This window comes from Grampus griseus (assembly GCF_964374135.1).
Source record: "Grampus griseus genome assembly, contig: HAP1_SCAFFOLD_50, whole genome shotgun sequence".
NCBI lineage: Eukaryota > Metazoa > Chordata > Mammalia > Artiodactyla > Delphinidae > Grampus > Grampus griseus.
Window position 1 is genome coordinate 896,185 of NW_028133393.1, and position 12,993 is coordinate 909,177.

The 12,993-nt window shown below is 39.2% G+C and overlaps 1 protein-coding gene across 1 annotated transcript in view; it reads right to left on the reverse strand.

Moving 5' to 3' along the window:
* The window catches only part of EPB41L5 (erythrocyte membrane protein band 4.1 like 5), a 66,675-nt gene that overhangs the window by 22,129 nt on the left and 31,553 nt on the right, over window positions 1-12,993 (reverse strand). The window contains 6 exon segments of the mRNA XM_082682074.1: window positions 30-117; window positions 236-356; window positions 3,457-3,509; window positions 3,672-3,716; window positions 4,673-4,751; window positions 5,723-5,765. Coding sequence (XP_082538200.1) covers window positions 30-117; window positions 236-356; window positions 3,457-3,509; window positions 3,672-3,716; window positions 4,673-4,751; window positions 5,723-5,765 — 429 coding nt within the window.

The window sequence follows — 12,993 nt, forward strand, 5'->3', positions numbered from 1 at the left end:
TTTAAGAAGTATCACCACACAGTGCTTACCTTGACCACATGCATATCAACCCCATACATTTCTAGCCACTTGGCTTTATTCAGATAATTGGTTTCAGCTTGTGCTGGTGTCTGACCTCTGAAATTTAAAAAACAAAAAATTTTAAGATGATTATGAATATACAATGAATTCTATACCAAGCAGAGAAACAGAAGAAAACAAATAGGAAATCACTGTTGCGGTGATGTGACGGTACCTGCATTCCTTCCATTTCTCAAAAACGGCCAGCTCCATCTCTTCCGTCTGAACGGGCACAAACCTGAACTCAGACACAAGTTCAGGGCTGTGCTCGGCAAGGTCGTAGTCACCAAGTTCAGCTACAAACGTAAGTTTCACAGTTATGTTTTGTTAATAAGTTTACTTCCTGCTGAATCCTTCTTCAAGACCCATTTTATTAATAAAAACTGCTAAGAAGATTAGATTCTTTCTTAAACTACAAGGCATTCATAACACCCAGACCATTCCCAAAAATAAATCTAGCTTTGACTTAAGACTTATCTGTCTGTACACACAAATCAAGCACTTGCGGTTGGTAGCGTATTTTCAATTAAATGTCTTTCTCTTAATTTATTCATATGTTATAATGTTTAGCTTTTGAAAACCTCTTTTAGACTTCCATAGAGAAATACCTTTTGATCGTATATTGAATAAACAAAAATATTAGCAATCCTTAAAAAACAATTAGCTGGCATCTGTTAACAAGCTAATATGCACAGAACATGACATCAAATATCACTGTAAGAAATAATCACCGTCCTTCCTGGAATTTTAAATTATTAATCCCAAAGAAATAACCAAAAAAAAGTTACTAAAAAATACCTTGTGAAGGCAGCAGGAAAAGAACTGGGCAATGAACAGACATTTATGTGCCCATCTGTGGTTATCTCTGAACTGGGCTTGGGGAAGGAGCGGAAACAATGATTCTAATATTCTATTCTTTAGAAATATTTCCTTTAAAAATATTTTACTCTAATGAAAATATTTCCATTTTGATAAAAAATTTGGCTGTGGAAAGAAAAAGTACATGAGAACTACTTTGATCATAAAAATGGTAATAACTTGTTGCTTCCTGAGCATCTAATTTACACACTAGACATATCACAGATGTACTGTCATTGAACTTCACAACAACCTTGGAGAATATTCTCACTCCTACTTCACTGCTGAAGAAAATGCTCTCCTGTCTGGATCACAAGTTCTTTACGAAGCCCCAAACCAAATCTGCTACGTAATGTTGTTCAGGATATACACTAAAATGGTAAAGAAAAACTGAACCTGAGAGTGTGAGAAGAGTGGTAAAGATTATTCTGATGAAACAGGAAATCATAAATGCGAAGCAAGGAGCTCATTTTACGAAGATGGGGGTAACTCTCCAGCTGAATCACTCCTCGGGGCCTTAACAGTTAGTAGGGCTTGGTAAGCTACTAGACACGGGACAGCGGGACGCCTAAGATGCAGTCTGAAGTTTGGAGGACTCACAACAGTAGCAGTGCCGCACCCACCGTGCGGCCACATGGCGTCGGACGAGGATGAGCAGCTCTGCTCCAAAGCCCTGGAGGCTGCCCGTGTCTGTGCCAACGAGGGCCAGGTGAAACGCCAGGGCAAAGATGCTGTTCACATTTGCGTGCAGCCCCACCCTTCCCACGTCATCCGCACCAACAGGATGCTGTCCTGTGCTGGAGCTGATGGGCTCCAGACAGGTATGCAAGGGGCCTCTGGAAAGCCCAGGGCACAGTGGCCAGGGTCCACACTGGCCAAGTCACAATGTCACCCGCACCAAGCTGCAGAACAAGTAGCATGTGATCGAGGCCCTCCACAGGGCCAAGTTCAAGTTCCCTGGCCACCACAGATCCTCCTCATCTCCAAGATGTGGGGACTGACGCAGTTTAACGCGGATGAATTTGAAGGCACGGTGGCAGAGACCCAGCTCACGCCGGATGGCTGTGGGGTCGAGTACACCCCTAACCGTGGCCCCTGCCCTCGCGACAGCCTTGGCGCCGTCCCTCCTTATGTGTGCCCACCAATACATCCTACTTTCTTGTCAAACAAAAAAAGGTGCCATGGATGCAAGAGAGAAGTAGGAAAGATTTTATTCAGGGAAAAAATATGATAGGTAGGGCTAAGAGATAATATTACACAGCCACATGCATGAATCAGACCATGAGTACTTAGTGAGCATTACTTTGAATGAGTGTTTTGTTAAATAGACCAAAAATGTATAAAAATCATATTTTCAAGAAGTGTATACTTTGGCAGTCACAAAACTTATGAGACACAGAATATAAGAAGCAGTAAGTGGTGGAACACAGATGCTGAAAGTGACAGCTTTTCTGTAGACCTGAGAGTTTCAGAATTAACAACCTCACACAGCAATTAATAAAACAAAAAATGTGCTTTCAAGAAAAGATGCACGCAATTATACAGCGTGATCATTACAGTGCTAGAGGCACGACACTTCCAAACTACTATCTATTTGACTTTCCAGCAGATGAGAAAACGAGTTTTAGTTTGTAGACAGACTACAATTTACACTAGCGGCAAATTTTTGAAGTACAGAAATTTCCTTCAGCCACCAATCCCTCTATCGACAGAAAAATATGCTTTCTAAAATAGGAGAAGTACAAAATAAGCAAAATAACAGGTTTACCATAAAACATGAAAATTTAGTCTCATTATTATCCACACAATGGAAAATAAATACTGCTGATCTTAGAGAGACTGGGGATAATATGGAATCACCCCAAAAAAGCATAAAATTATTAATGTCTTAATAATCATTAAATATTGCTTTTATTCTAGTATATACGGATACTCCAGTCAGGATATTTCTTTCCCTTTTGTGAACAAGGACTGAAGATTATTATTTTCCCAAAACATCAATTTTTCAGAAGAGAATACCTAAGTTCAACAAATATTTGATCAGTGTAACAAGGTACAAAAGGGTAAGTTTTTCATTAATCTCACTGACTGGAAAACGCTTTTTAAAAAATTCTTAAAATAACCATCAGGAACTTTTAAATACATGCTAAGTATTTCTTTCATGGATTTATTTTTAAGGATAAGACTAAAGAAAGCAAACCAGGTGGTACAGCAACAATTTGCTCATATATCCCTGCATTCTTTTTGAAGGAAAAAAATTAGCTGAGGATCCAACTAAAACAGATATTGAATTATCAAGTAGACTGCAATTTCTGTTTGAAACACTATTAGATGGAAAGGGAGCAAGTAAAGACAAAGGGAAGAAAAAGAAGGCAGTATCTAAAAGGAGGGAAAGGCAGAGCTGGGTCCTGATACACGTTTACACAAACCGTGGTTGTTCTTTTCTCACACACCACTTTGAATTTCTTGAAATTCCTCAAATGCACACAAAGAAGAATTATGCTTCACTCTTAACAGGCAACATAAAAAACTGCTTACCCTGCAAGTTATAAGCTGCCAACTGAACCGCTGTATCAAAAGGACACTCCAACCTGAGAGCAGAACACAAATGTGTTAAACACGCCAGTGTCGTGACCTTTGTTTTACGATAAATGGAAATAAGACATACTTTGACCATTTCTTTTTCATAATTAACTAAGAACTTATTTTTCAACTACTCAAGAAAATGTGGTTTACCTTAAACTAATACTCACTTTCCACTGAGAATATCTTGTTTTAATTGAAGAACAAATAAGTACCTAAGAAAAATAAAAGGCACAAATTTAACTAAACAGATCAATCTACCACGAAAAATAATCCTGCTCTTCTAATCTGAGAAGAAACATTCTTAATTACAAAACTTTACCCACAATAAAGTCTGTAAAGGAAAAAAGAATATGAAACAAGGGGCACCCAGTGTCAGGAGGATGGGCCAGAGTACAGGGTAGCCCCTCAAAAGAAAAGGTTTCGCAAATTACTGCGAATGAGCTCTGTGATCTGCTTCACCTTCACTGTGACGACACAGCCACCTCATACGTAAAACGATACGGCAATGTACGCATGGGTAAGAGCTCTAATCTTGTCCACTAGCAGAGTGTTCAAGAGGAACGCCTTCGAAAGGGACTCAGCAATTCAATTTTTTACTTAATAAAAATAGTATGTGCGCATGGTCATAGATATGCAATACAGAGTCCATGAATAAATACTGAGGCAAGACAAAATAAAAATAAATGTTTGTAACTTAAAGTTACTGAAAACTATTCAAGCAAAATCAGGATTCAACATTTTTCAATAAACAATGGCATTTCAATAAAGAAAGTCAGGAGCCAACTTGAAACAACTCTCAGTGGCCGAAAATAGATCATTTTGAACATCAATAGACACAATATGATAATGTACTGAAGCACATCAGTCCTATTTAAAATTCATGAGTTGATAACGATACTTAAAAACAGAACTCACTGGTTACGTTTGCTTGATGCTAGAGAACCAACTGTTTGTTTTGAAAACTGGTAAATAAAGGAAAACATTCTACACTTAAAAAAATACTGCCCCAAATGAAATTATCTTGTCTGGTATCTTGTTACCAGGGGCAAAGTATCCATTTCACTAGCTGTCTGTACACTGGAAGGAACTGTAAAGGCAACCTCCCGACATCTTTAGCCAGCCTGACCAAAACTTTACGCTTGCACACAGCTCCAGACATTGGGCTTACCGGGTTCGTTCTTCACGAAGATTATTTGGTTCTGAGGAGTAAAACTTAACTCGAAGATGCAGACAATAGGGTGAACCAACTGCCATCAAAAGAAAAAAAAAAGGGAGTGTAACTTTTTCAATATGGTTATTTAAATAAGTAAGAATTTTCAGTCAGTAAATCTGTCAAAAATCTACTGAAGTGGACAGAAGGTAACAGATTATTGTGGCAATGATTCAGGTTCCACTGTGGGCTCAATGAAGCCTAACACAATCAACAGACGTTTTAAGTATACCAGCCATCATGTAGCAGTGTCACATCATATCTGTCCTCCCAGGAACAGACAGCTCCAGATTAAGTCTAATAGCTCAGGGCCAAATACGCTGAATGAAAAAGTCTTGACTATGCACTCTGACAGCCCTAAAAACCTGCTGAGCTCCGTTTCTCAAGAGCAAGGAGGGACGCCTGTTATTAACTGCGCGTGGCAAGGCCGCCCACATCCTTTCCAATCCACTTCACCAACCTCGACATTCTCAGAAGTCCCATTACTTTGTAAAAAGCGTTGAGGTGCCCTAAAAATCTCTGTTACTACAGAGAACATGATGGATTATGGACTGGACACTGGTACTGTCCCCTGACTATCGCTAGGAACAATACTGACATTTTATGTGAATGACTTCTTTTCATTATTCTTAATTAAAAAAAAAGTTACAGCCTTAAATTCTCAAAATATTTTCTAGAGCAGGGCAGACACCAAACAGAAAAATTCCAATATAAGTAATTACTAAAGAAAAGTTAAGCATCTCATGGGAACTCACATCTCATTTCCAAACTGCAAGCCTTTCTCCTGGAAACAAACTGTAAGGCACTTGAATCTAGATTACCATCAACCCTATATAATTTACAGGGTGGGTCAGTATATTGGATTGAAATTATTTTTAGAAAGTGGAGATGCTAAGAAACTCATTGGAAACATGATTTCTTATGTCCCTACTACGAGAAATCAGTTTCTAACATACAATTATATGTAATTCGATTTCCAATTTTTTTCACAATTTTTTCAACACTTACTTTTTACTTGCTTTTTGATGCTTTTTGTACCATCCAACCAATGCTGAAAACAAAAACAACAAGTTAGCTCTTAAGCAGACGAGAGATCTTAACATTTTAATTACGAAAAGTTAATTTTCATCATGCTTTTGCTGATAACGATACAGAAATATTTCACAAGAGAAAAACAAATGTGAGACTGAAAACTGGAGAGCAGGGGAGTGTTAATCTGGCCAGAATCCACAGCAAGCTTATGACACATATAAACAACAACAACAAAAAACCCTAAAACCAGATATATGACTTCTTAAACCATCTCCTCTGCTCTCTCAGTAACAAGGATGATATTCTAAATTCTGCCCTCAGTTTTTCTCACTGTTCCCCAAAAGATGACTCTTTCAAAACTGATAAAATTAGAAGTATCCTCATATTCTAGTACTTGGTTCATTCTTGTAATAAAAATGTGAGATTTATTAACAGATCATAACCACAAATTAGGTGAAATAACAATGTCACTTATGTTTTACAAAATAGGTACTACTCAGAGTAGTAGTCTCTGAAAGAGCTTACACAATAAAATTAGACCTCTCTCATAACTAAGGCCCTATCTATTAAATAAGCAGTCTTTGGCTTTACAAATAAAAAAAGGTAACATTGTGATTAGCAGACTTCTGGTTTCAACAGTAACAGCCTTTTCTGACTTCTGTAACCTCTTCACTCTGAAATGCCCAAAACACAAACAGACCTAAGAACCGATTCCAGAGACTTACACTGATAAACCACTCCCAGCTCACTTCTCACTATTAATCCCTTTACACCAAGTCCTAACAGGGACAGGATGCACTCATCGCACTGAGATACACGTGACTGTGTTCTCTTCAGCATGCTCACAATTCCAAGCACCCTAAGCCAAAGGAGTGCTCTTGTGCTACAGCTCACAGAGCTAAGGAATCCAGTCTCAGAAACCCCGACAGGCAAAGTGTGGGTAAACAAGGCTGCATTGTTAACAGACTTGTAACCATTTGCTTTTCTTGCCAATTATTTGCCTAGCCTCTTCTCCCCATTCTCTGCCAAGATCCAAAAGTGAAATTCACAGAACTACCAGTGTGCCAGCAAAGTACCTCTGCGTGTGGACACAAGATGGTCAGTAAGCATTTCCAAAGGCAATTAAATACAGTGCAGTTATCTCCTCTGGATTCCAAGTGTGCAGGCTACTCAGTCAGCCATCTCTCATCTTTCAATAAATGCAGTCGGACATCTACTTTTAAGCATATTTTAATCTGGCAACTGTTCAGTTTTACACATCTTTCCATTAATACAATGTTTGGCCAGCCACTAGGCAGAACATAATTCAATCTATCAGCTGGAAAGAGTTCAACTAGGACAGTGACAGGTTCACCCATCATTGCCAAGCCCAGGAATCTACTATACAAAAATCCCAGACTTAGTTGTGCAAAATACCTACTACAGCCTAATGCCAATCACACACTGGGTATGAGATAAATTTTGCTTATATGCCCTAGATTGTTTTCTCCCCACAACCATGGATCTGGGAGTTGCCCTATCTTCAGGCTTCATCTATTATACTGCAGTGAATTCGGAAGTGAATGCTGGTCACCCAGGCATCTCATGCAGCCACAGTTAGGGAGACCCTCATTCACCATAATGAACACAAATGAGCACACACCTTCTGAGAGGCAATCTGACTATGCCTTTAAAATATCTGTGTGCCTCTGACTCCGCAGTTCTGCATCTAGAAACCATTATGGATGATTTAACCCACAAGGAATTATATCAGAGAAAAGAAAGAAATCTGTATATCCAGCAATAGTGAACTGGTTAAATAAAGTATTTCAACATGATAGAACTGTGCAACAATGAAAAATGAAAGTAAAAGTAGTTAAGAATCGGAAAATTATTTATAGTATACTGTTAAAATTGTTTTTTTGTTTTTTGGGGTTTTTCTTTCTTATTTTTTAAATTTTTTGGCTGCATTGGGTCTTCGTTGTTGCGCACAGGCTTTCTGTAGTTGTGGCGAGCGGGGGCTACTCTTCATTGCGGTGCGAGGGCTTCTCATTGCAGTGGCTTCTCTTGTTGCGGAGCATGGGCTCTAGGTGCACGGGCTTCAGTAGTTGTGGTGCGCGTGCTCAGTAGTTGTGGCTCGTCAGCTTAGTTGCTCCGTGGCATGTGGGATCTTCCCGGACCAAGCCTCAAAACTGTGTCCCCTTCACGTGCAGGTGGATTCTTAACCACTGCACCACCAGGGAAGTCCCATTAAAATTGTTAAAGGCAAATTACAACATATTATAAATTGTTTTTTCAAAATGTACAAATTTGTACATTTTGATCCTTGAACAAAGGGGCTGAACTTTGCAGGTCCACTGATACGTGGATTTTTTTCACTAAAACATGCACTACAGCACCACACAATCCTCAGCTGGTTGAATTCACAGATGCAGAACCTCAGATATAGAAGGCCAACTGTAGAAGTTATACGCTGATTTTCAACTGCACCCCTAACCCCACACTGGTCATGGGTCCACTGTACATATAAGCATGCCTTCTGGGCTTCCCTGGTGGCGCAATGGTTAAGAATCCGCCTGCCAATGCAGGGGACACGGGTTCAAGCCCTGGCCTGGGAAGATCCCACATGCCATGGAGCAACTAAGCCCACGTGCCACAACTACTGAGCCCACGTGCTACAACTACTGAGCCCAGGCGCCTAGAGCCCTGCTCCGCAACAAGAGAAGCCATCACAATGAGAAGCCCGCGCACCACACCGAAGAGTAGCCCCCGCTCGCAACTAGAGAAAGCCCGCGCACAGCAATGAAGACCCAACAAAGCCAAAAATTAATTAATTAATTTTTAAAAATGCCTTTTCTTTTGGACTGAGGCAATCTATTACAAAGCAGTAAGAGATGGTACAGCTAGGTGGCTGAGACTGCTGGTGATCATTTTTCTTTGTGTTTTCCTGTATTTTCAACTTAGTCTACAACAAGCACACTCTTACTTAAAACAATAATCACGGACCCCCTTATTTTAATATTTCATATGAGTAATATATTCATGTGGCTTAATTTTTGGGTAATATTAAAAGGTATATGGTCAACAGTCCCTCCAACCCCTGCAATACCAACTTCTATCATCATATGCACCACTCCCCACCCACCAAGATATTTACTGGTTTCTGATTCCTTCCAGAGCTTCTTCAAACAAAGAAAAGAAAAAAATTGTGTGTGTTGGTAAAGAGTAAAGAAATTAATAATGGGCTGAAAATCAACAGGCTAAATATGAATTTTGACAGAATGAATTTAAGGGATATTGAGAAGGAAACATTAATATAAGACAGACCAATACTATTTCAATAACAACTTAGTCTTTCTTAGACAGTTGTAACAAATTTCTTCCAGTTTAAGAACATTTAGGGCCAGTCTCATAAATGGACCTTTAATCTCTACTTTGTGCCCTAATTCTCTAAGAAGCACATTAAACATACAATCATCCTGGTGAGACAAAGGATCAGAGTTTTCTTCCAAGCAGGCATTTTAGTCTCTTTTCTACCTGCATGTAATAGCTTCTACACTCCGCACTCCCTTAAGACAACCCAAAACTCAGATAAAGCATCAAGCACAGTTTAAAGTAAAATTTAGGAGCTGGGGGAATTCCTGGTGACGTTCTGGGAAAGGTCTGAGTTCATGTTTGCATATCCTCTAGTCTGTTTTCTTTCATCTCCTCCACATTCCAAGCCCAGGGACTGGAAAATTCAGAGCTCAGAGACAGGCACTGATAGTATTTTCCTTGAATCTTTAGGAGTTGAGTTTAAATTACAGCAGAAGATAAAAGTGAGAGCATGCAGACATAGACTCCTGGATGCACAGTGTGGAACTAATACGGCTCTCTTTCCTCACGGACATTAAAAAGGAAACAAACTCCCTTCTAATTTCCTAAAGTTTGGTTGATAAAATTAGAATTCAAAGGATATGGGAAGCTACATTTCTTTCCATCCTATTGAGCTAGGCATGAAAGAACAATTACTTACTTGTGTGTCTTAAAATATACATAATAATCACAAACATAACAACAGGTATTCCTAAACTAAACAAAGAATCACCTAGGGAGCTTCCAAAACACGAATAAACACACACCCTTATCCAGGCCCTATAGCCAGTCTGTAAACAGCTCTTCAAATGAATGATTTCTGACTTCTAATGCCCACATGACTCCACTGCTTCTGCTCAAAGAGCAAAGAGCTTATGGCAGACAAATGTTAACCATCTTTCCAAACAACTGCCTCTGCAAAAAATATTTCTCCTGGGAGGAGTAGAGGCTCATGCTCTGCATTAAAGGATTATTTTAAAGCAAATTTTAACACTTTAAACAATTAACAAATGTTAAAAATCAATGAATGCCATGAAAACAGAAGATCAATCTAACTGAAAACACTTCAATTTACTCTAGGTTCCATTATAAATTCTACCTGGCTGATTACTTTCTTGGCGTTAAAAGTCTGTGTTATAAGACATTCCAAATGAAGCCTTAGATGGGCCATTAAAATATATTTTCCACTGTATCTTTCTGTGTGTTATTAGTATGCCTTCTTAGGACTCTTAAAGTCAAATTTAAAATGGAAATGTAGATGAGTTAGGTAGCTTATACATTCACTCTCTGGAAATACAGCACATAATCTATTTTGGAAATACACTTTTTTGAAAAAAAAAATACATGTGCAAATATATGTGCCTGTGTGCGTGTCACAATATAGAATACATACATATGTATATTTAACATATAGGTTATTTCTATATATTTTTCACTCCCCACTACTTTATCGACCCTATTGTTTGTGTTAAGTTCTCAGTAACAATCCAAAAATCCAAATCAGCTGCCAACAGTGATCGTTTCACCTCCTTCTTTCCAACGTTTATAACTCCTATAACTGCATTTGCTGTTACTTCTGTTATGAAATTTAATAGCAGTGGTAATAAGGGGCATCTCTGTCTCCTGCCTGTCTGTAGTAGGAATGCTTCTGTCGTTTGTTTCTCTATTAATGTAAAGTTGTTTGTCTGTTGTACTTTAATCACCAAAAATCTGTACAGAAGTTGAGCAAAGCCCTTGAGCAACTACCAGGTCTGTTCTCACAGGTGTCGCCTGCTGGGCCACCTGTCTGCCGAACACCTACCATCACCCTGGAGACGGGCGCAGCTTCCAAAACTAGGCTAGATCTACGCAGGGAGAAGGGAGGTCAATTCTGTACAGGCCAAAGTCCATGAGGTTTATTCAAGGGGTTCTGGGGCCAGGAAGAGGCTCCAAAGGTCACTGAACCCACACGAAAGGAAGTCGAGAGTGGGGTATTATCTGCCCAACCTCAGATGAGGCAAACACAGCTCACCACATCACACCCGCAGTGCCAGGAACAAGGCCTGACCCTTCCCCTGGCTCAGGGATCTAGGACCCGCCACGGAGGGTCCACTCTTGCTGTCTCCAGCTGTGCACTTGCATAGTATTTCCCCAGTGTTCCACCAGACGACTAAAATGTTGTCTACCTCTCAGCTTTGGATTCAACATCTCCATTTCCATCTGCACTCAGTGTTGTCTAAACTAAATGCCATAAACTTCAAGTAATCAAGTTACTTCTCTTACTTTCTTCTGTGGTAGAGATTTGAGTGTCAATCTTTTCTGAATGTAGTTTCACTTAAGTGTATGATGAAGCAGTTAACAGCATAAATGAAGGGTTAGGTAGCCTGCTCAGAAGTGGCACACATCAGACTTATATTCTACTGCCAAGAGCAAGTCACGTGGTCAAAACCTAGCACCAACTAAGCAAGAAAGTATCATCCTCTTAACAGCAAAGGCAGGAGACGATCCCACGATATACAGTACAACATCTGATGAATTATAATGACTGATATTGAATCATCCATGCATTTCTGAGAATAAACTCCACCTGATCATAATGGATTATTTATACTTTTAATAGGCTGCTGAACATAGTGTGCTGGTATTTTATTTAGGATTTTTTACATAAAGAACAAGGGAAGTTTAATATACCAATATACGTACATATGTATGTATATATATAATGAACCAATACAAGCTATCAAATTGATGTAAGGAAAAGGCAAAAAATAATTCCTATTGTGTTTTTCCTTCTTTTCCGAGGATTATGAGACATGCTACCTATGTCTCCCTTTGCTGAACATAAGTGTCTACAATCTCGGTGACTCATTCTTTTTAAAACCTTGATTGGGCCAGTGAAAATTCTAAGCTCTAAATGTGAAGCTGGAGAAACCGCATTAACCAGAGGCCACAAACGTATAGATAGGTCAGAGGATTAAATCTTGGCCAAAACATATTTTGTTTGGTCCATACTATATTTTTCAAATTCTTCCAGAAGTTTTTTATTATGCAATGTTCACAGGAAGCTGCAAGAGGTCCTATCTTTCCCTTCGTCCCCCAGTGCTCACATCTTACACAATTATAGTACAATGTTAAAATCAGGAGACTCACATTGGTACAACGTGCATACACAGTTCTATGTCACTTTATCACACAGCTAGAGTCCTGAACTGATGCCACAACCAAGATAAAGAAACATTCCACTAGCACCAAGAGCTCTCAGGCAATACTCCTCTACAGACACACCTCTCCCACCTTCAACATCCCTAAACCTCAGCAACCGTTAATTTGATCTCTCTCTCTCTAATTTTGTTGAGAGTGTTACATAAATGGAAGTATACAGCATATGACCTTTTGAGATTGGCTGTTTTCATTCAACATAATGCCCTTGAAACCCATCCAAGTTGTGTGTGTCAACAGATTTTTGTTTTCTATTGCTGAGTAGTATTCCAAGGTATGAATGTGTCACAGTTGGTTTAATCATTAACCTACTGTAGGACACTGGTTTTTTTCAAGTTTTTTGCTATTACTAATAAAGTCACGAACAATCGTGCACAGGTTTTTGTGAAGACATAAGTCTTCATTTCTCTAGGATAAATGACCATATATACGATTGCTGAGTCACATGCAAATGTAAGTTTGGCTTTTTTAAGAAGCTGCCAGACTATTTTCCATGGCAGCTGAACCGTTCTGACGCTCCCCAAAGCAGTGTTTGAGAGATCCAGTTGCCCCACATCCTCCCCAGCATTTGGAGTTGTCACGATGTTTTATTTCAGCTGGTCTCACAGGTGTACCGTGATGACAGCTCACCAAGGTCTTATTTTGCATTTCCCTGATGTCTAGGGATGTTGAACTTTTTTGTGTGTGTTGACTTGCCATCTGTATATCCTCTTTGG